The sequence below is a fragment of the Gasterosteus aculeatus genome, chromosome 12, assembly GCF_964276395.1.
Source record: "Gasterosteus aculeatus chromosome 12, fGasAcu3.hap1.1, whole genome shotgun sequence".
NCBI classification, from domain to species: Eukaryota; Metazoa; Chordata; class Actinopteri; order Perciformes; family Gasterosteidae; genus Gasterosteus; species Gasterosteus aculeatus.
Window position 1 is genome coordinate 24,967,851 of NC_135700.1, and position 21,814 is coordinate 24,989,664.

General features: G+C 42.2%; 2 protein-coding genes across 11 annotated transcripts in view; one reads left to right on the forward strand and one right to left on the reverse strand.

Annotated features, from left to right (window-relative positions):
- The window catches only part of cngb1a (cyclic nucleotide gated channel subunit beta 1a), a 49,800-nt gene extending 41,718 nt beyond the window's left edge, over positions 1–8,082 (reverse strand). For 8 of the 10 annotated variants that reach the window (XM_078086121.1, XM_078086120.1, XM_078086124.1 and 5 more), the window contains exons 1-2: positions 1,905–2,571; positions 1,372–1,492 (exon numbers count right to left, since the gene is read on the reverse strand). The gene's annotated coding sequence lies outside the window, so the exon portion shown is untranslated. Of the gene's footprint in view, positions 1–1,371; positions 1,493–1,904; positions 2,572–7,997 lie in introns of those variants that run through there. The other 2 variants (XM_078086117.1, XM_078086118.1) reach the window with 2 other exon arrangements.
- LOC120809245 (annexin A2-B) lies at positions 6,058–15,561 on the forward strand. Its single transcript, XM_040162929.2, has 13 exons — positions 6,058–6,330; positions 8,082–8,143; positions 8,711–8,804; positions 10,112–10,206; positions 10,302–10,415; positions 11,126–11,216; positions 11,655–11,734; positions 12,122–12,181; positions 13,890–13,983; positions 14,173–14,268; positions 14,444–14,502; positions 15,029–15,151; positions 15,352–15,561. Exons 2-13 carry the CDS (start codon positions 8,093–8,095, stop codon positions 15,409–15,411), a joined length of 1,017 nt encoding a protein of 338 aa, XP_040018863.2. The 5' UTR covers positions 6,058–6,330; positions 8,082–8,092; the 3' UTR covers positions 15,412–15,561.
- The last annotated feature ends 6,253 nt before the right edge of the window (positions 15,562–21,814 follow it).

Below are 21,814 nucleotides of genomic sequence, written 5' to 3' on the forward strand. Positions count from 1 at the left end.
CAAATCAATGAACGAATCATTTCTGTTTTCTTGATTGAGCCTATGTAACAGTCCCAATGCATGGCCACGAGAAAATGAACAAATCTCTCTTTGAGAGGACTCGTTACTCTTGAGTCCTTGTATCGTTCACGAATGACACATCACTAGCAGCAAGACGAGAGAGTGGGGGAGAAGGAGGGGTAACGTTAGCGACTACGAAACGTGAGTATTAACTTTCCGTTTCTTTCGCCTCCGATTCCTCCCTCTCTCCATCCGTCTCCTCTCTTATAACTGATGGTTTCAGATGTCCCCCTGACAGTTTACCGACTTCAGCCAGTTTAGCATATCTGTAGGAAGGAATGAAGTTAGCAGTGGGCTGACAAGGCCAGGGCCCCTATCCGGAGCGAGTGATAGATGGAGGGCTCAATGGCAAATGTCTAATGGCCGAGCTTGCCCCCTACTCTCCCTCCCATTGGCTCACCAAACATGGGGGAAACCGATTGAGTTGTGTGCACTGTGACATGGGAGGCACGGGGCTCCAGTAGGGGACTCCATAGTCTCATTGGGAGACTTAACTGCACACGTTGGGAATGATGGAGACACCTGGAGAGGCGTCATGTTTTTTCTATGATGAACTCCATGTTCAAACATAGCGATGTTCAAAAGTATACATGGTACCAGGGCACTCAAGGCCGATGATCAATATCAAAATCAGATTTATTTGCCATCAGACAAGGGGCCCCCAACCTTTGAGAAAATATTTCTCAGACCGGTCTTGGAGGTGTGACGGATAAACACAAAGGAATAACTGGCTGAGGGGCGGTGTAGTCGCCCGTCCACTGTCTGCAGCGAGAAGTGGGCAATTGTAAACGTGGAAAAAAAACGCTTTGGAAATATTTCACGTAAGTACGAGAGAATCCGAATTTTCAAAATTAAACATGTTTCTGAAAAAAAAGGAAAATTACTAAAAAGATATCTATTTATTCTTTCTGTGGTGTGGCTCGGCATCAAATGGTCCACGGACCGGTAATGTAACGGTAATGGTGGTTGGACCTCTGCATCAGACCATCAGGTCGCAGCTAACACAGTTCAGGTTGTTCAGATTTCCATGTGACGGTGTTGACGGTACAGTTTTCCTAAAACAAAACTTAAAGAATTATAATATATAATAATATAATTAATTTCTGTCTGGAACTAAATAAAAACTTCACATTTCAGATCAACTAAACAACAAGTCATCCACTGTCCTCTGCAGCATCTCTATGGCAACCGCCTGTATCCATTGAGCCATGTACTTTGAGGTGTGAAGTTGAAGAGGTGTAGAGATGTACAGGTGTAGAAGGTTGAGGTACAGAGGTGTAAGGTCTATACATTAGGGATCATTTGTCCTACCTGAGGTGTTCAGTCGGGGTCCAGCAGCATCAGAGCTGCAGTGAAGACGCTGTGAAGACCTGAAGGATCTGAACCCAGAGGAGGATTATGGAGGAACTCTGCTAATGGGATTACTGATGAGCTGAGTGAGAGAGAGAGAGAGAGAGAGAGAGAGAGAGAGAGAAAAACACATAGAAGTTCAGAATAGCCTTGCCACTAAATGTCACATTAAAAATTGGATAACCAAACATGGAGATTAAAGAGTAAAAAAGGTGACACAGAGGATGGGACATGTGTGTTCAGACTGTCATATTAAATATAAACAGAAGAATGGAATAAAAAAACAGCATAAAAATATAAAAACAAGTTTTAATGAATTAAAAAAATATTTAATTTAGTCATTTGAGTGGTTTTGACAAAAAATAGTCCCAACATTTTTTTAAAGGAGCTTCTGTCTTATGAGGAAAGAGCCTGAGGACTGAGAGTCCAGGGGGAACACTTAGACTGCAAATGTAGGATCAAGGGAAATAATCCAATAAAACCTCTGTACACACCAGGACTCTGGACAACACCTGGGGATGCATGCTGGACAAATCTGTAGACACAGCTGGCAAAATATCGGAGAGAGGCACCTTAACACAAGCCGGAGACCAAGCTGGAAACAGACCTGGAGACAAGTTAGACTTTCCTGGAGACACAACTGCAGACTCACCTGGAGAAATTCCTGGAGACACACAATTAGACTCACCCGGAGACACAGCTGGAGACACACCTGAGAATTAGCTAGGGACTTCTTGTTGTTCTCATCGAACATTTCAGTGTTTTATTTAGACTGAATCTTCCTTTGAGTCAATTCACATTTTTTTAGCATATATTCTTCTTCTCTGTTAGACTTTATTGTGAACAGAACGTTACGTTGTGTTGCTTTAATGTTGGTCAGTGCTCTTCCAGCTTTACCACAGACCTCTTTCCGGGCTTGTTAGAACCTACAGAGCATTGTTCTGCACAGCTTGTGTCAGCAGCTCTTAGTTAAAGCTGTTAACGAGGCTTGAGGGGATAAGCGACTAACGAGTTTAAGACCAGCGTCAGCACAACACAGGATAGTAGCTTCTTGATCCAGATCACAGACCTGAGGACAGACCGTTTCTCTGGACCTTCTGGTCTGCTGACTAAGTTCACCAGGTATGAACAAAGTGGTCCGTTGGCCACTCATCTCATTCTGTTCTGTTGTCGCGGCTTTTACTTGCAAATGCAAAAACTACCCTCTTGCTCTTTCCAATCAAACTGACTGCAGCTAGCAGTGGTTTTGTTTTTGGGGTCAACTTTGTTTACTTCCGGCACGCTATAATAATTGATTCCCTTAATTTCGACCACATTAATCGCATAGATTAACGCATTGATTTTGACACCATATATTAGGGGTGTCAACATCAATGAGTTAACCTATGCGATTAAGTCATGCGATCAAGTACTTGTATGTCTGACATATTTTAATAAAGGTTCCTGATTCCTGATGTTACGTTTTAAAACACCTATGCATATCCATATGTTTCCATGGTGAGAGAAACCACTGTGCAAATGTTCTGGGAATGAAGTAATTGGGTCAATGGGGGACACGGATGGTTCAAGAGACCAACTCCTGGTGGGAAAAAAATGTTTCTGTAGGGGGAGATCTTGGCCTGATGGACCTCAGCCACCTGCCAGATGAAAGGGGCACAAACAGTTTTTGTCCGGGGTTGGCTGCAATCTTTTTAGCTCGCTTCAGGGTCCTGGAAGCAATCGAGCTTGTGATGCGCATGTGCGCCAGTCTGCGGCTTGTTAGCTCGGAAGCTAAGGAGGTGAGCTAACGGCACAACATGAAACCAGTGCTTGTTGTTCGCGCATGCGCGGTGCTAAACAGTAATCGATGCTAGTGGAGTGTTGAATAAGTCGCCCGGTGTCTGGCTCGAACTAACTTAATGCTACAGTTACTGTGACGTCAGCAACGTGAACGCTACCTGACCCCGCGACGACGAGGACAGCGACTGGCCCCCTGGTTCCCGGGCCCCTGGTTCCCGCTCCACAGCTCAAAGCAGTCCTCACAACACGATACAGTCAGATAGTGAACAACAAACACACGAGTAGAAGAGCCAGCACGACTCCAAGCAGCAACGCCATCACAGCTACGGTGGCCCGGTAGGACAAACAGAGGTGCGTCTGTAACCCTGAGTTTAGGCTTCCAGGCACAACCTCTGCAATGGGACCCGAGTCGCTGTATTATTTATTTTGATTGTTAGGAAGATCTCAGATGTTGACTAAACAGACCATGTTTATTTCCAACGATGTTTATTTTGGAAATGACTGTGTCAATGTGTCGTTACGTATTGTAAGGACAATACGCTTGACGCTTTGTCCCCTGTCTCCGACCAGAAGCACAAAGATGCTGGTGCTGACTTTGAGTCCATGTTCCCTAAATGCTCCAATGTCACAAAAAGCTGCTGCACAGTGTGATGGAATAGCAGTGTGATGAACAGGACAATTATTAGAATAGGACAGACAATCACTCACATAAAGAAGACATGGACAGCCAATAGGCGTGATCTTGTTGAGTGTTTGATATACCTGTGTGTGTATATGTATATATACATATGTATGTTCTTTGATATATGAACATATATGAAGTACAGTCAACTGCAAAAAAAACAATTAACTCCAGTATTCATTTTTGAAGTTGACATATTTTTCATATTTTCATGTGCAAATTGAGAGTGAACCTACAACAGGATGATCAAGTAACGAGCAGAACTGAAGAGTCGTTGTGGACTTGAGAATCGCTTGAGTTTTTTAGCTGAACCATAGACAATCTTCTCACCTCTTCTTCTCATCCGTTTCCTCTGAACATCTGACCCTTGGATGGCTTGTTGGACTGAACCCTCTGGGAAAATGATTGAACCTTCTCTGATTGGTCCGGACACAAACACACTAAGCAGAAGTTATGTGTTCCTAGATCATCACGTGATCTCCTGAAGGTGAGATGTGTGTCCAGCACATTCGGAATGATCCACAGATGCAGTTACAGGTACGTACTGTATGTTTCATCTCACCTACTTCTTCACCTCACAGCAGTGTCTTTCAGCAGGTTCTAAAGGATGATCCAGTTTGGTTCCTGTTATTAGTGTTATTAAAGTTAGCCTCAACACTTCCCGTGGTCTAAATATTAATATAAACAGCATGAAATAGTGAATGTTATAATCTATGCATGGGGTTTAGCGCTGTGGTTCCTCCACATGTCTTTTGCTAACTTCCTTATAACTGAAGATGAACCTCCAGGATCACAGGCAGGTTCTTGTGAGATGTGTAAAAAAAAAAAAAAGAGACCGCTTCCGCTCTGCTTTTGTTGTTTGGAGTTTCAAGTTGTACATTGTATGTTAGCACAGAGCAGTTGGGGTTCATACCACTGAGGTGTATGATGTGAAACTGGAGACAGGTGTGGGGAGCAAAAGATGGAAAACTGAACAGACAGAAATTAAAGAGAGCTTATGAAGTAAAGCAGGAAGTGACGTGAGCATTGTGACACAGCTGACAATCTGAAATCAGGTGTGATCTGTTGGTGGAGTTACCTGAGGGACCAAGTAACTGACCTGTCACCCACCTGGCCTCTGTAAAGCTGATTGCCCTCCATTGAGGAGTGAGCTGCGTCACTGACTTCCTGTTATATTCTTAACCATTTTAACTGAAATTCTTCAGTTTCACCTTCTCACCTCCACATGGATAAACAAAGGAGGGGAGGAGGGAAATCACTTGTTTACATGCAAAAGGGGTGGTAGAGAGGGAGTTGGTGGGGTTCATTGATCTGATCAAAGTCTTAAAGTTGCACTAAGCCGCGCCCATTCTTACGGCAGCAAGTGAGTCTGCAGGTGAATCACTGATGGAGGTGAATCACTGACTGAGGTGGCAGCGCCTCCTAAATCAAGGTCTTCACCATCACAAGAAACTGAACACAACATAACTACATACAGGGTGCTCCGTTCCCGGACCAGCAGGTTCAGGAACAGCTTCATCCCTGCGGCTGTCACTCTATTGAACTCTGCCCCTCACCCACACACACACCTCCCTCAGTGACTGTACTCCCCCCTCCACCCTGGCTTGACTGCCACACACCCTCCTCCAGCCACTGAACATTTGCACTGTTATTGTATATCCATTTCTTACTGTTCATATTGCACAACTATTTCTTACTGTTCATATCTATTTATTCACTTATTACACTTTACATATGCACATACTCTGCACTTTTTTGCTACTTTGCACTTCTGGTTGGATGTTAAACTGCATTTCGTTGCCTCAGTACTTGTACCCTGTGCAGTGAGAATAAAGTTGAAGCTAATCTAATCTAACAACACATCTGACAGGAAACATGTTCATTGACCATTTATGATCATTTGAAATCCCATTTTACTAAAAAAACATCAACAAACCTCAAACTAAGTTCTAACTACAGTGCTAAGTTTGGTAAGTGTTACTGAGAACTGAAGCAGGACTTTATGTCCAAACCCTGTAAAGAATATATAAGTCAGATTGGTCACTTTCTGGAAGTCTGTTATGATAAAATCACGTCTTGCAATGTAGGAAGTGTGGATGAAGAGCTGCACAATCTACTTGATTAAATCAAATCATATGTGGACTCGGAGCTCCCAGGGTCATAGAGAGACAACAATTACCAGCTGTGACTTAGAAAGAGTTTAAACTGTCTCCTATGTCCCAATATTCTACTTCAGAGGTTACCACCACTAGCCAGTATCATAAAGGCAGAAAATCATCAGTGAGGAATTTATGAACATTTGTTCAGTGTAAAAGTGTTGTCGAGTGAGTCATCCAGCAGCCCCCAGATGGGGTGAGAGAGGGGTGAGAGTCTGCTGTACTTAAGCACCACACCCTATCCTGTCCTGGATCATAACGGAGCTGCTGCTGGCTGAATCACTGCTGCTGCTTCTGTTAAAGGTAAGAAAACATGGAGACTCTGTTCCAGCTCTTACTCTGCACAGAGAAGTCAGCTTCACTAGAATAACACAGCCCGGGTTAGTATTTAGGTGTTTGTTGTGTTTTCAACACCATGCCGATGAATGTAATCTGTGAATGGCTAGTTTCCCTTAGGAGACTCTTGTGAAACCTTCCGATGTGATAACTGGTCTTTGGGTGCGGCCGGCTGCGGGCTGATGACCTGTTGGCCCCGTTGGAAGCAGGAACAAAGAAACTCAACAGGAAAAGCAGCACTTATTGTCTCCATTTCTTCATCTGCTCCTTATGGTCCTTAAAAAAGACTAACATTACAACTAAATCCTTTCATAAAGATAGAGTCAGAAAAAAGACTTTACTCAACCATGAAGGTTTTTATTTTGAAACCATTTGGATACATTTGATCTGTCCATGTTTTTTTAGCAGCTTGTAAACTCAAACTTGCAAAACTGTTAATAAAAGTAAACATTTATGGCAACATACATAGCCTTTACATACAACCCTAAACCTAAACCTAGGGTTGAAGTAAACAGAGTACCACGGAATAAATGTTGAACATCCAAACAATTTTAATTTTATATTGTATTCTGATTACAAGCGCGATGACTAGGAGCTGGTCCAAGGCAACCCTGAGACAGCCCTATCTATAAACCTAAACTAGCCCAAACTATAAACCTGAGCCATCCTTTATTATAATCCTGAGGCAGCCCTAATAATAAATAACTCAACTGGAACAATGTTATAGTAGCCTGAGCAATAAAGAATGTTTCGTAATCTAGTTTCGAAGTTATACATCAATAACATTACAATAAAAAAGAAGAATGGATTTGGGAAGAAAAATGTTCAGTTCTTTAAATCTATTTGACTCCCAGTAGTAAAAAACAAACAGGTTTCTGGCCAAAATCCACCAGACCAGGGTCACTGTCATGTAACTCGATAGTTACATAGCTAATATCCTCCAAACCATAATGCAACACTCGGTTTTACTTCATGAGAAACATCCATGCAACACACTGATGCTCTTGATGATTTTCAATCAAATTCTCCTCCATTTCTAGTTATACCGACATTAATAAATGTGAGTTTGTGCTTTAAGAAGTAAACGTTTCCCTTTAGAAAAGTATAGGAAGACTCTGACTGTTTGTCTTGGCCGTTGCTAGGTGACCGAACGCTGAATTTCACAGCCTTCCTGTTAATGTTTTCTAAAGGGTCAAAGGTCGGAGCGCTATCGAGCTCTTCTCAAATGTATTATATTAACTATTAATAAAATAATGCTATACAATAACGTCATGATTGATGGCTTAATAATGACATTAAAACACATCCCAGAGTTTGATTTAAATCGTCGTCTCTTTGAGGTTCAGTGTGTGTGTGTTACACAACGAGCTCTACCGTTCACATGTGTGTTTTTTGATCCATCACTCTTATCTGCCTCTCCTGCTGCCCCTCCTCCTCCGCACATTCTGGTCAATAAAACAGACACCACACCTTTCTGCAGCGTTTAGATCAGAGTTAGAGATTGAGTCCACTCATGGGAGTTGTCCTCCGTCCAATGTTTTTACATGAAATTCATCCAACATTCATAAAAAACATGCAAAGAATACATCCTGGATCACCTGGTGTGTTATAAAGATGCATCAAAAGTTCCTCACCAGGTGAAACGACAGGAGGAATCATCCGTCCTCTAATAAGACATCCGGAGGAAGAGATGATCTGTCTGTGTTTCCTCTCTGCAGGGCAACTCAACATGGCGATGGTCTCCGAGTTCTTGGGTCAGCTGACGCTGTCGTACGGAGCGGTGAGTCACCTCCCCCTCGTACCATTGTATCAGCACACCTACTTTATGGGATCAGGTAGGTGGAGTTGGTTCTCCCCAACAGAAACCCAATCAACTAGGGCGCTAACAACTACTTATTAAGAATCCCACCATTTGATCGTAGAGAAAGTCCTGGAGGGATATATGGGTCAAATAACCACCTCCTTTAACTAAGAACTTTTACTGTGAAAACCTAACTTCCTCTGAAGAGGGAGGAAAATTCTGAAGTAAATACTAACCGCTGAGACTAGAGGGAACCTATGAAACATGTAGCAAAGTTGATGGAGGAGGCAGCACTTCACTTTACCCTCTAATAATTTCAGGTCTGTTACATCGCTACTCATTCAGCCTCTTGTTGTTGTTGTTCTGTTTCCTCTCTCATGTGGCGTAGGTCAGTGAATACTGTTCTTCACGATACAGGTCATTGCCTCTCAGGTGTAAGCACACCTGTATTGTCCGCCTGAGGCTCTTTCTTTTCTACCAGTTAAAGGAAGGCTAGGTGATGTTACAGCAGCACACTGTGATGTCACATGTCTCTGTCCTCGGCAGGAGGTGGAGCCTAAATTCCCCACCGTGGTGCCGGAACAAGACTTTGACCCGAGCAAAGACGCTGCAAGGATCGAGACGGCCATCAAGACGAAAGGCAAGACAGTCAAATAGATCAGCAACACGTACATTGAGTGAGCAGAAGTATCTGCTCTGTGTAAACATAACCACATGGAGGATAGTTTGTTAGTGGAACTGTAGGAGCCATTTGTGATGAGGTTACTTTGATGACCCCTGCTGGCTAATTCCAAGGGCCTTGGAACAGGGAGTTGGGGTTGCACACCTGTGCCAATTAGTAGGTCAGGGGAAGACAAAGGATGAGCCCTTGACAGAGTTTGGAGGGTTTTTTTGGAATCGAATGTTGGAGGTACCTGGTACCAGGTACCAGGTACCTTCAATTTAGCTTGTTTATTTGTTTGTTTGTTGGTTTATTTATAAGTTTAGTGACAGTCTATTTTTTGTTGTTATACGTTTACGTTGTTTATCCAAAGATAAAGAATGCGCATAACCGAATAAACAGAACAGCATATTGAAACCCCTGAGGCGTCCGAAGTGACTTATTGGAAGGCACTACAGTAACATTTACCATCTGATTGAACATCTGACAGTTAAATTACATTAAACTTAGTTCTGACTGTGCCAATTTTTAATTTAGGTAAACCCTTAAAAAGAAACCTCAAGTTGACCGTAATAATAAAAACCTTAAGTCAACATTAAGAGCAGTTGACCTTAAAAAAAAAAAAAGAAAAAATTGAGAATTAGTGATGTAGGGGTTAGCATTTGAAAGCGAGTTTGAAGAGGTGGGTTTTGAGGGCTTGTTTGAATGATAATATGGTGGGAGCCTGGCAGATTTGGATGGGGAGGGCGTTCCAGAGGGGAGGTACAGCAGCTGAGAAAGCCCTGTCGCCCCAGGTCCGGCGCTTGGTCCTGATAGTCTTCAGGTTGTTAGCATTTGTGGACGTAAGGCATCGGGTTGGGGCGTGGAGGGGGAGGAGGTCTGAGAGGTAGGTAGGGGCCAGGTTGTTTAGGGCTTTGTAGGTGAGTATATGTGTAATTAAAGTCTATCCTGTATTTTACCGGGAGCCAGTGGAGGTTGCATAGGACCGCGGAGATGTGTTCATAGCGGCGGGTGGAGCAGTCAGGCGGCAGAGTTTTGAACATATTGGAGTCTGTTGAGGATTTTGTTGAGAGAGCCGTAGAGGATGCTGTTGCAGTAGTCGAGTTTGGAGGTTATGATGGCATGGATGAGAATTTCAGTGGTGGCAGAGGAGAGGGAAGGTTTGAGCCGTGCAATGTTCCTGAGGTGGAAGAAGGCAGTCTCGGTGATGTGGTTGGTGAAGTTGACCGTAAGAATAGAAGACCCTCATACTCTTTTGTTGACCTTTCGACCTTCTGGTTGTTCAGGAGTAGACGAGCAGACCATCATCGACATACTGACCCGACGCAGCACAGAGCAGCGCAGGGAGATCGCCTTCGAGTACGAACGCATCGCCAAGAAGGTCCTCCTCTTTCCGCCTGAACTAGAGCATGAAGACTACCTGCTGCTTCTTCCGACTCTTATTAAAACATTTGTGTGTCCTTGTCCGTGATCCAGGATCTGATGACGGCCCTGAAGGGGGCGCTGTCCGGCCCTCTCGAAACTCTGATGCTGGGTCTGATGAGGAGCACCGCCCAGTACGACGCCTCCGAGCTCAAGGCCTCCATGAAGGTCAGCGGAACTCAGTACACGAGTACAAAGATTCACGACTACACACGGGCAGGAGGGCAAGAGTACATAGGAACAAGAGGGCAGAAATACACAAGTACAAAAGTACAAAAGGGCAAGGGGGAAGGAATACACAGGGCAGGAGGACACAAAAAAAGGAGGGCAGAAGTACACAAACACGGGAGCAGAAGTACAGGAGCGAAGGATGGAAGGAGTACAAAAGTACTGGAGGGAAGGGGTACAAGAGGACAGGAGTTGTTATGGATTCATTCTTTGCAGTTTAAACTATTTCCGCGTTGACACTATCTATCTGACTCGTGGTGGGCACCACACACTCTCGCAGACCAGGAAATTTCAGTAACACAACTGCTTAAGTTCCTTCAATTCACAGGTATTTATTGGAGCAGCAATCACTCGAATAAACCAAGCTCTTTTCAGAAAGACACTGACGATGCGACGATACAACACTTTAGTTTTTATATTCCTTTGAACATTCAATTGATTGAAACCCTCCTCTTTTGTCCTAACTGCGTAACTCTCTTAACGCTCTCTCTCTTCCCCACTACTCTGCCCCTCGTTCTTCACTAGCACCCCCCTCTAGGGTGTGTTGGATGTCCCTATTTTGCTGCCCCTCCCCCCCTTTGATTAGAATGTTCTGACCCATCAGAGGGCTCTGGAGGAGCTCACGTCTGAGTTCTGGTTCTGGTTTTCAGGGACTTGGGACTGACGAGGAAACTCTCATTGAGATTGTCTGCTCCAGAAACTACAAAGAACTGGAGGAGATCAAGAAGGTTTACAAAGACAGTATGTTTGGACACAACCATCTAACATGAATTATTTGGTCCAAATAGAAGTTAAGAATTTAGCGTAAAGCTATTGCCAGTAAATAAATGGATTATCTAGCATCTGGAGTAAACAACAGAACTTTAGCAGAAGTCTCTCTATAGTCGCTAAGTCAAATCAGCAAGTACACACAAAACAAATTTACCTTCTATCACTAACATCAGCAAATGCATATAAAGCTAGATGGCCTCTATGGCTAACATTAGCTAACTGTCATACGAAGTGAGGTAACCTCTGCGAACCCTACCTAAGGCATTATAAGTTAGTTAGCCTCCATGGCTAATATCAACTGCTTACAAAGAAGTTAGCCTCTATAGCTAACATTAGCTGACATATACAAAACTAGTTAGACTCCAGTAACAGTAGCTAACATTCACATTTCTCTGTTTGTCTCTGCAGTGTTTAAGAAAGAGGTGGAGAAAGACATAGCAGGAGACACATCAGGAGATTTCGCCAAACTGCTGCTGGCACTGGTTCAGGTAGCTCAGATGCTAACAAAACATAGATATAAGATGTCTTTAGTTGGTGTGTTGGAAGGTGTTTTACTGAAACAGTTATCTTAATTTCGTAATTTTAATTACATTTACAGTGTTGTAGAAGTACTTTTAACAGATTGTTTGATTGTTCTCACCCTGCGGTAGTAGCATGTATTTGTTCATATTCTGGTAGTAAATCATTACTTGATTTGATCTTTCTGAACCTTTTTTAGACTCTAGTTAAAGTAGCCACGTTTCTCTATTTAAAGTAGCCAAGTTACTTTATTTGTGTCTCTGGAAACAAAGTCCAAACTGCTTATTTAATACAACATTTCTACTATAATATCCACTATAATAACATGTTATTGATGGTTCGTTATCAATCTACAGACAAAGAGAGATGAACCTTCTAATGTGGTCGACTATGAGAAGATTGACGAGGACGCCAGAGTGAGTCCAGCCACCCGAATACTTAGTTATTTTATAATAATGAATATTTAACTTTAACTATTAGAGGAACTTTTATACTTACAATATACTTTTAAAGAAATGTATATATAGCATATATGTATTTAAAAGGAACGTATACTGTATATTTAAGAAAAACAGTGTAAAATATGTACAATACGTTCAATTCAACCATCAAACGTAACCACCATCAGAAGTAACCAGCATCAGATATAACCAGCATCAGATATAACCAGCATCAGATATACCCACCAGCATCAGATAGAACCACCATCAAATAATACTACCATCAGATGTAACCACCATCAGATAGAACAACCATCCATCCCCCTGTGGGGGAAGGGAAAGCACAAAAGACTTCAGGAAAGAAGCAAAGTCGTTAATGTTGGAGGCAGGAACCGGGTCCAGTCATCATGCATTGGGGGCCGGCGTAAGACTGCTGCAGCACGCAGACGAAGCCAAACAAGAGCTGGTGGCAATCTCTTAGAATGTCGTTCAAACCAAATGCAAACATTTTGCTGAACAATATGACCAGCATGAGAAAACCACTTTTCACAGGGTGCAGATTTCTCCTCGAAATATAATGGTTACAATGACGATGGACGTCTACCAGCACACGGCTAATACACCGGCGTTAGCGCCCTTTTACCCACTCTAGTTAAGACAATTTTAACTTGCATAATTAAAACAGTATTTGGCTCGAAAGGTAAGGAGCTGACGCTTACTCGTACGCTCCTCATTGGTTACGATTCTAAGGCCGCTTCATTCTTGTTGTCTTTTTGACAGTTCTCCCGCACGCAGGATTCAGCGTAGTCTTGCTCCACTGGTTGTCGTAGTATTTCAGCTTCATAGTACTTGAGGTTCATAATACTTCAGCCTCGTAGTACTCCGCTGAAAAATAGACATAAATAGCTTTGCTTTTATCAACGAGTAGTCTGGTAGTGATTTCAAATAAAAATTCCATTTCTCCCATTTTTTCATTTTAACGTGTGCAGCAGCGTTAAGCCCCTCCCAGTTCTCCCCCAAACAAAAGAAGCAGCTATCACTTGGATTGCTACATTAATGCATTTATAACGCGGTAACGCGCTCTAGTGCAGTGGCTCTCAGACTGTGGGGCGCGGAGGTAATACAGGAGGGGCTGGGGGAAATGTTGATTTAAAAAAATATATTATTATAATTATTGTATTATTATCCTTTATTAATCCCACATGGGGAAATTATTCTCTGCATTCTACCCATCCTTAGTAATTAAGGAGCAGTGTGCTGCTGTGAAGCACTGGGGCTTCAGTGTCTGGCTCAAGGACACTGATGGAGCAATCTGGTTTAGATGAAAGTGACTTTGATTTTCTTTATTCTATTATTACACATGGAGTCACAAAATGTTGTTATTTAAATACAAACTCAGCATGGACCATTTTGTTACATTTTTGTTTGGGCAGTGGGGCCCGAACATCTTTCTTCCTCCAAAGTGGGAGAACCACAGCCCTTGTGTATATAAAGATGATATTTATATTCTGTCTGTTTCTCTTATCTGTTCATTTCTCTTACTTTTTTTGTCTGGTTTTGTTCTTGTCTGTCATTGTGAAATGTCCTTGGGTACCTAGAACAGCGCTATAAAAAACAAATGTATTGTTATATCATTAAAGTAATTAAAAAATGCCCGTTATTGTTCATGCCTTGGAACCTTCAGTCTTTGTATGAAGCCGGCGTGAAGAGGAAGGGAACTGACGTAGCTACCTGGATCTCCATCATGTCTCAGAGAAGTGTTCCCCATCTGCAGAAAGGTGAGCTACACCTACTACACTATCCACTAATATAGGTTGAGGTGTGCTACACCTACTACACCCCAGCACGTGACCAATACCAACCCTCGTCATGGGTTGGTTTCGGTTCCTGTATGTTGGCTGGTTAAACTTATAGAAATGTTCAACTTAATAACCCAGTTTTCAAAATATTATCTTTGTTTCCGTCAGTGTTTGAGAGGTATAAGCGTTACAGTCCCTACGACATTAAGGAAAGCATCAGGAAGGAGGTGAAAGGAGACATGGAGAAGTCCTTCCTCACGCTGGGTAATAAACACCTTGTGTTCTTCATCTGAACCATAGAAATCATAAACACAAAGTAGTTTGTCACATGAGACTAATAAGACAGCAGAATGATTGTTCCCATGAGCCCATACTCTTAGGATAGATTAGTCCTTTCAAATTATGTTCTCATAGCACAGGTGAATGCATGTCTTCACAGTGGAGTGCTTTGAGAACAGACAGCTGTACTTCGCCAACAAACTCAATGATGCCATGAAGGTAAATTTTCATACTCTCACTTGTAATATATTTTTTATATTAGCAATAAACACATGTTGTTTAACGTAATGTATGTCTCAGTAATATTACTGATAACTAACTTATAAACTAGGGCTGTCAATAGATTAATCACAATTAAAACTTAAGAAAGCATGTATTTTAGACACTTTTATTGTTATTTTTAAGCTTTTTCAATCATTTTAAACACAAAACTACACACATTTGATCATCCACAAAGCACTAATTCGACATTAGTGCCTAAAGTGGTCCGTTTGCTACTCACCCCCCTTCTGATTGACACGTTGAGGAATTCCTCTCCAAAGTTCTCCGCTGTATGTTGTGTCTCTGTTTTACTGCAATGCAAACTAACTGACAGCAGCTAGCGGTGGTTTTGTTTCCGGAAACTTTTCAACTTTGTTTACTTCCGGTATTAGTATTATCGCATTAATCTCGGCCACATTAATCGCATAGAATAGCACATTTATTTTGACAGCCCGAAAATAAACACACGAACGTCCCTCTGCAGGGTAAAGGAGCAAAGGAGAAGGTAGTGACCAGGATCATGGTCTCTCGCTGTGAGGTGGACCTCATGAAGATCAGAACAGAGTTCAAGAAGCAGCACAAAAGATCTTTGTACCAGACCATCGCTGTCAGTTATGGTTTTTAATATTGAAATTACCACACACACAATGAAACATTATCATCAGAATTATTACTATTACTGTTATCATCAATATCAGTAGTATTTCCACTATTGCTTTTATTAATAATAATGGTAATATAATTAGTTATATGATTTGATTTTGAATGAATTTTATTCATTTTTCTTCTTGTGTCTTTGGGGTTCAGGAGCAGACTAAAGGAGACTACCAGAATGCTCTGCTTAGCCTGTGCGGAGGAGACGACTGAGAGCTCATCTCACTGTGGAGTTTCCCAGAATACTACTGGGTTTGTGATAACTGCAGTACTAATGCCTTGTGGTGTTATCTTCTACATTAACGCGACCAGATGAATCACTCTGAGGATATTCAAGTAGAGAAATAAAAAACTTCAACTGACCCAAGTGGTGTGTGTGCGCCTTTTCATGGAGTGATCAGCAGGGGCCAGCAGAGACACACTAACAGAAAATAATTCTGTGACCAGCCACTGTCTCTCTCGCGCCTCTCTGTCTTAGTATGCCTAAGAGACTATGTATGAGTATTTATGTGTATGTTTACATATATGTGTATAAAAGGTGCAAGACAACAGAGACTTCTATAAGTCTACCACGAGTCTCCCTAGGCCCTCTTTTTTGTAATTAGACCACAAGTGTGAAGTCTTGAGTGGTGTACAATATGCTCTAAACAGAAACATCTTCACTTTATCTGTACACATATACACAGAAAAAAAAGGTGCCAACTGGAACCAAAAATGGTTCTTCCGAGTGATGCCACAGGAGAATCTGTTGAGAAGAAAGACTATAAGCATGTACAAAATGTAATTCAATTAAGTATTTCATGGCCTTTTTTCGAGGTGACTACACACAACCGCATAATTGGTATATGCACAGTAAATGTCTATTTTATGAAATCTATTAATTATTATATTAGTCCTTTCAGGCCATTTTTATATTAATAGATACTGTGAGATAAAAAGTATAGAGGCGACATGGAGTAGAGTGGGTGCGTCGGGAACCACAGGGTTGGTGGTTCGGCAGCCCCGGCTCCTCCACGTGTCCCTGAGCAAGACACCTAAAGGCTTTGGCATGCTTCTGCAACTGCAGCTGCGGCTTTTCCCGCAGTTGTGTCGATGGACTCGTTTTAATTCATGGTTCTAAAAGGGTGGCACGTGTTGCAGAGTAATTTACCGCCAGAACAACAGGTGGAGTAACGCTTTTTGTCGAAGAAGACCTAGAGAATGACGTCTTTGTGTGTGGAAGTCGTTGGTTTGTTTATTTACCTGGGCTTCTTGTCCACATGCACCCTGAAGGATGGCAGACAGGGCACTCCTAACCCAAAGACTGCTTTTCATCGCCTTTTTTTCGCAAACATATTTGTCCCGTATTTTCCTCCACAACTTTGTTCCCCTCGACCGGCACACAAACATTTGCAGAGATCTCCCTCCATGAATTGGAGGCCATCTACGCGTCCTTATAGTCCGCCAATGACGGGTTGTACAAGTGGTCATATTTCCGTATTTCTTCCGACAAAAGCTCTTCAATGTGATTCATTCTCTCTTCAAAAATCTTCCTTTTAAATATGGCGGTATTGTGCTATGGAACTGGAAATGTAAGACTCCGGAAAGGATGCAGTTAGCCGAACAATCACAGCCTTGCGGGCTGCGTGAGGATTGCGTAGCTTTTGACTAGTCTAGAAAAATGGTCAACATATAATATATTTCTTGGCAATAAAAATGTTTTCTTCTTCTTTTATACTATTATCAGAGTGTCTACAGCCTATCTTAAAAAAAAAACTTAAATTGATTTCTATTGTTGCCTGCTGTAACATACGTCTTTGTTGAAAAAGTCACTGTGCTGTCCCTTAAGAAACAGTCATATTCAAACAGTTTCCGGTTTCATCCTCCACAGTTGGTCAAAAATTATAAATGAAAGCTTGTTTGTGTCACTACATTAAATAATGTGTAAATACACAACAATCAGGAGCCTGGCATTACTTCAAGGTGCACATCATTTATATAGTCATGAAATGTGGCTCATAGCATAAGCTGCCAGCAGTTCATACTGCTCACTAAGCTCTGATCAGCACAGACTGCTCTTCAACAGTCATTAACACACCTTTCTGACCTTAACTTGCAAGCTACAGTTCCAAAAACACGTTTATTTACTGTCTTATCCCACCAGCCGGCTCAGCTGCTGTCATTCAAACATTAAGCCCCCTGTCGGCCGTAGCGTCCTTCATTCTTCTGTACTAAAGGTGGCAACCCTATATGTGTCCACAAAACGAACTTGAAAGTAGACAGGGGGGACAGATATGGACGTGATTGGTGGTTTATGTTGTCATTGATGACTTTCCCCTTAAAACGTTTTGGAAAACATTATTATGGAAGAGGCGGACTGGTCTGTGTGCCATTTGGTACCGGGCCGCACCACAGAAACCCCCCGTCAGTTGGTCCGCCTGCTACGACTACTACGCCCCCGTTATTCCGCCGAACCTTCTTGACCGGTCCGCGAAATATTGTCCGACATGAAAACAGTCCGTGAGGTAAAAAAGGTTGGTGACCACTGATCTAATAGATGAAATGGTTCTTTAGAAGGTGATGGTTCTTTGTAGAACCACTTAGCCTTCTAAAGAATCATTGAAGGACCTTTTTTTTCTGTGTGTACTTAACTTGCGTAAAATTTTTGCTTGTGCTTACATCCTTTCACATGTAGATATCTTCATCATCTGTCATCTGTTCTGTAATAAAATGCCCAAGATAGAAACAGACACCGAGGTAATTATCAAACAATTTGAAGACAGAGAATTTTCTGTTCACATTAGTTCTACAGATCAAGATAGCACTCTTGGCATTGTATTTTTCCACACCATAGACCAGGGGTGTCCAATATGTTGAACGCAAATGACCAGTCGATTAATTAAATTCAAGTCAATTCATTTTATTTTGTATAGCCCAAAATCGCAAATTACAAAGTAGCCTCTGAGGGCTTTACATTCTGTACACATACGACATCCTCTGTCCCGAAACCCTCCATCGGCACAGGAAAAACCCCTTCCAACAGGGAAAAAAAAGGGAAGAAACCTTAGGGAGAACGTCAGAGGAGGGATCCCACTCCCGGGATGGACAGACTACAATGGATGCCATGTGTACAGAATGAACAATGTATAATACATGCAATTCCTATGACATAAATGCTTCAAGTAATTGTAAGTAGTAAGCGATCGACAAGGCAGTGTCGGTGGATAACCTGCCACTAAAAAATAACGGACTTTGCATTGTTAATTAATGATCCTTGTTTACTAACACAAATTGAGCCCGAACATAACGAATGTTACTAGTCTTAACATAAATAGTTTTTCATTCCAAACTTTATAATTAACAAAAATATGTAGAGATAATATAAAGCCATTAAAACACCAAAAAATTATCTCTTTTGAATGGTACGTTAATCTGTGAGATTTTATTGACTGATCCGCACATATCTCCATAGTCGCTTAGCAGGTATTCCCGGATGTTTGAGCAGGTGGTTGTCTTTTTGTTTTTTAATTGAATACGCTATTTAGGTAGTCAAACAAACAAGCACAAAGTTCCGGATACATCAACTTTTTTCCATCCAATTTTCGAATTATGACCATTTTCTGGGTCAAATTGACCCCAATGGTAAAAGATCGTTCGTTCGTAAATTCGGAGGTAATTCGAAGGAGGGTTACGATAAAGCTTAAAACTTTCCTCTTTGATATCGCTTTGATATCGCTTGTGGCTGGCTCAGGTTAGTCTGGACCATCCTTTAGATAAGCCGCTATAGGCCTAAACATCCAGGGGGATTTCTTAGGACACACCAAGCTCCTGTCCCTCCTCTCCCTCTCTCTTTCTATAATAATTCACATCTCATCAGTGCATATCACTAATTGAGCTTCTTCCCCAGAGTTTTTGTGCTTTCTTGCCTCCCAGGTTTCAGTAGATCGTGGTTCTGTCTGGACCCTTTTCCTGCTTTCTGCCTGGCCCTGCTGACATCTACTGCTTCTAACACCATTATTATTCCCATTACTATTACTGTGAACATTATCATTTACTACGTTTCTTCCACGGAGTATTTGTGATTTCTCGCCTCACAGGTTTCTATTACTATTACTGTCATCATAAACCAACATTACCCACTTTGCTTCTTTCCTGAAGTCATGCTTTCCCTCCCCACAGGTTTCTATGGATGGTGGTTGTCCCTGAAGTGGTCCTGCCTTACACCTGGCGAGTGGGATCACGTGCTTAACTGGAATGCTATTGGTCTTGAAAGATTGTGAACAAAATTGGAAGCCCGGTTGGGCTAATTCTTCACAAATTCAGCCAAAAAAAATCTACTTGTTCTGGTAGATGTATTTGTCAGATCACAGGTCAAGTATAAGCTCTGCGTTTGCAAAGGCAGGAGCAGTTCTTTCGGCCCGCAGGCAACACAAGATCCAATCACATGCAATGTGTGGTCTTCTAACATATGTGAACATAACAAACAAAGGGTGAGTGTTGTATGTTGCTTTGTGTGTCTCTAAATCTCATCCTTATCAGCCCTGGGTCTGCCTGGTTGACACTTTCTGCTTTTCTTCTGGCCTTGGACTCCTCAAGACAGTGACTCCCTAAATGAGCACTATGAAAGAGCTTTTGATTATCAGTCTATGCTTTAAGACACTAGTGCAAAGACTACCAAAGCTGCGTCAAAAAGTGCCCCGTCTGATCACAACTGTCTGGTTTAGCTTTAGGTCGGTGAAACCAAGCTAGTCTGCTAAATTTGTTGTTGATTCCAGTGTCTTAAGTTAATTTGATTGCTGATTTGCTTTAGTTCTTGCCGTTTTACTGCCAGTTCTCTCTGTTTGAGGTTATCTTGGCTCCTAGTTTGCTTAAACTCTTTCACTTTTTTTAGTGCCAGTTGGTGCTCTAGACTGTACTATTAACTGCCAGTGTGCCCTCCTAACTCTGCTAGGCAAAACAGACTTAGATCAGGTCAAAACCTAGCGAGTTAGGAGGGCACACTGGCAGTTAACTTAATAGTAGAATCTAGAACACAAACTGGCACTAAAAGACTGAAAGAGCTTGAGCAAACTAGCAACCAAGATAACTTCAAACAAAGAACTCGCAGTGAGACGACGAAAACTAAAGCAAATCAGCAATCAAATTAACTTAAGACACTAGAATCAACAACAAATTTAGCCGACTAGCTTGGTTTAAAGAAAGAGATACTTAGTCCGATTTCAGGTCGCCTGGATGTCTGGTGGCGTTGTAGAAGAAATGCACACTGGCTAGATTAGGTCTGGGAAAGGGAATTTAACCTCTGAACGGCTGCGCTGGCCGCTCCCCCGTCATATAGGACTTTGGGCGATCTTATCAGGAAACACCGCATAAACTTCCATTGTTATGCAGACGATCCTCAACTGTATCTGTCGATCAAGCCAGAAGAGACGGACCAGCTAGTTAGACTTCAAGAATGTCTTGGAGACATCAAATCTTGGATCATCGGCAACTTCCTGATGCTAAACTCAGAAAAAACGGAAGTTATCCTGATAGGCCCAGAGCGCCTTCGAAGCCAGCTGTCACGTGATACAGTTTTTATGGATGGAATTGCTCTGGTACCCAGCAGCACCGTCAGGAATCTGGGAGTTGTCTTTGACTAGGATATGACCTTCAACTCGCATATAAAGAATACTTCAAGGACTGCCTATTTTAATCTATGTAACATATAAAAAATCAGAAACTTCCTGTCTCAAAGTGATGCAGAAAAATTAGTTCATGCGTTTGTCACTTCCAGACTTGACTACTGTAATTCTTTGTTATCAGGCTGCTCTTGTAAATCTCTTAAGCCTCTCCAGTTGATTCAGAATGCTGCAGCACATGTATTAACAAGAACTAAGAAAAGGGATCATATCACTCCTGTATTAACTTATCTGCACTGGCTCCCTGTTAAATCAAGAATAGATTTTAAGGTACTTCTCCTCACCTACAAGGCACTTGCTGGTGAGGCACCGTTGTATCTTCAAGAGCTTGTAACACCTTATTGTCCTACAAGGCAGCTGCGCTCCATAGATGCTGGTTACTTGTTGTTCCTATGGTTTTAAAAATTAGGCTGGGGGCCAGAGCCTTCAGTTATCAAGCTCCTCTTCTGTGGAACCAGCTTCCACTTTCAGTCCGGGGGGCAGATTCGGTCAGCTCTTTTAAAGTAAAACTTAAAACGTTCCTCTTTGATTCTGCCTATAGTTAGGGCTGGCTCAGGTTAGCCCGGACCAGCCCTTAGTTAAGCTGCTATAGGCTTAGAATGCCGGGGGACTTCTTAGGACACACCAAGCTCCTCTCTCGTTCTACCATAATTCACGTTTTATTAATGCACATGACTAATTCAGCTTCTTTCCGGGAGTTTTTTTTTTGTTGCTTTCTCCCCTAGCAGGTCTCCGTAGATCGTAGTTCCTTCTGGACCCTGGTCCTGACACCTGCAGTGGCCCTGCTGACGCCTGCTGCTGCCATCATCATCATCATTATTATTTTACATATTAATCATATTACTGTACTCGTAAACCAACATTACCCTCTCTTAAAGTCTCTGTGCTCTCCCTCCCCACAGGCTTCTGTAGATGGTGGTTCTATCTGATGGTGGTTTCCCCTGCAGTGGTCCTGCTTT

Bases quoted from the DNA above. Each gene is read 5' to 3' on its own strand.
- LOC120809245 (XM_040162929.2), top strand. From the start codon at position 8,093: ATGGCGATGGTCTCCGAGTTCTTGGGTCAGCTGACGCTGTCGTACGGA. The intron at 8,144-8,710 runs GTGAGTCACCTC...TGTCCTCGGCAG, and splicing joins TGACGCTGTCGTACGGAGCG to GAGGTGGAGCCTAAATTCCC. The intron at 14,269-14,443 runs GTAATAAACACC...ATGTCTTCACAG, and splicing joins GAAGTCCTTCCTCACGCTGG to TGGAGTGCTTTGAGAACAGA.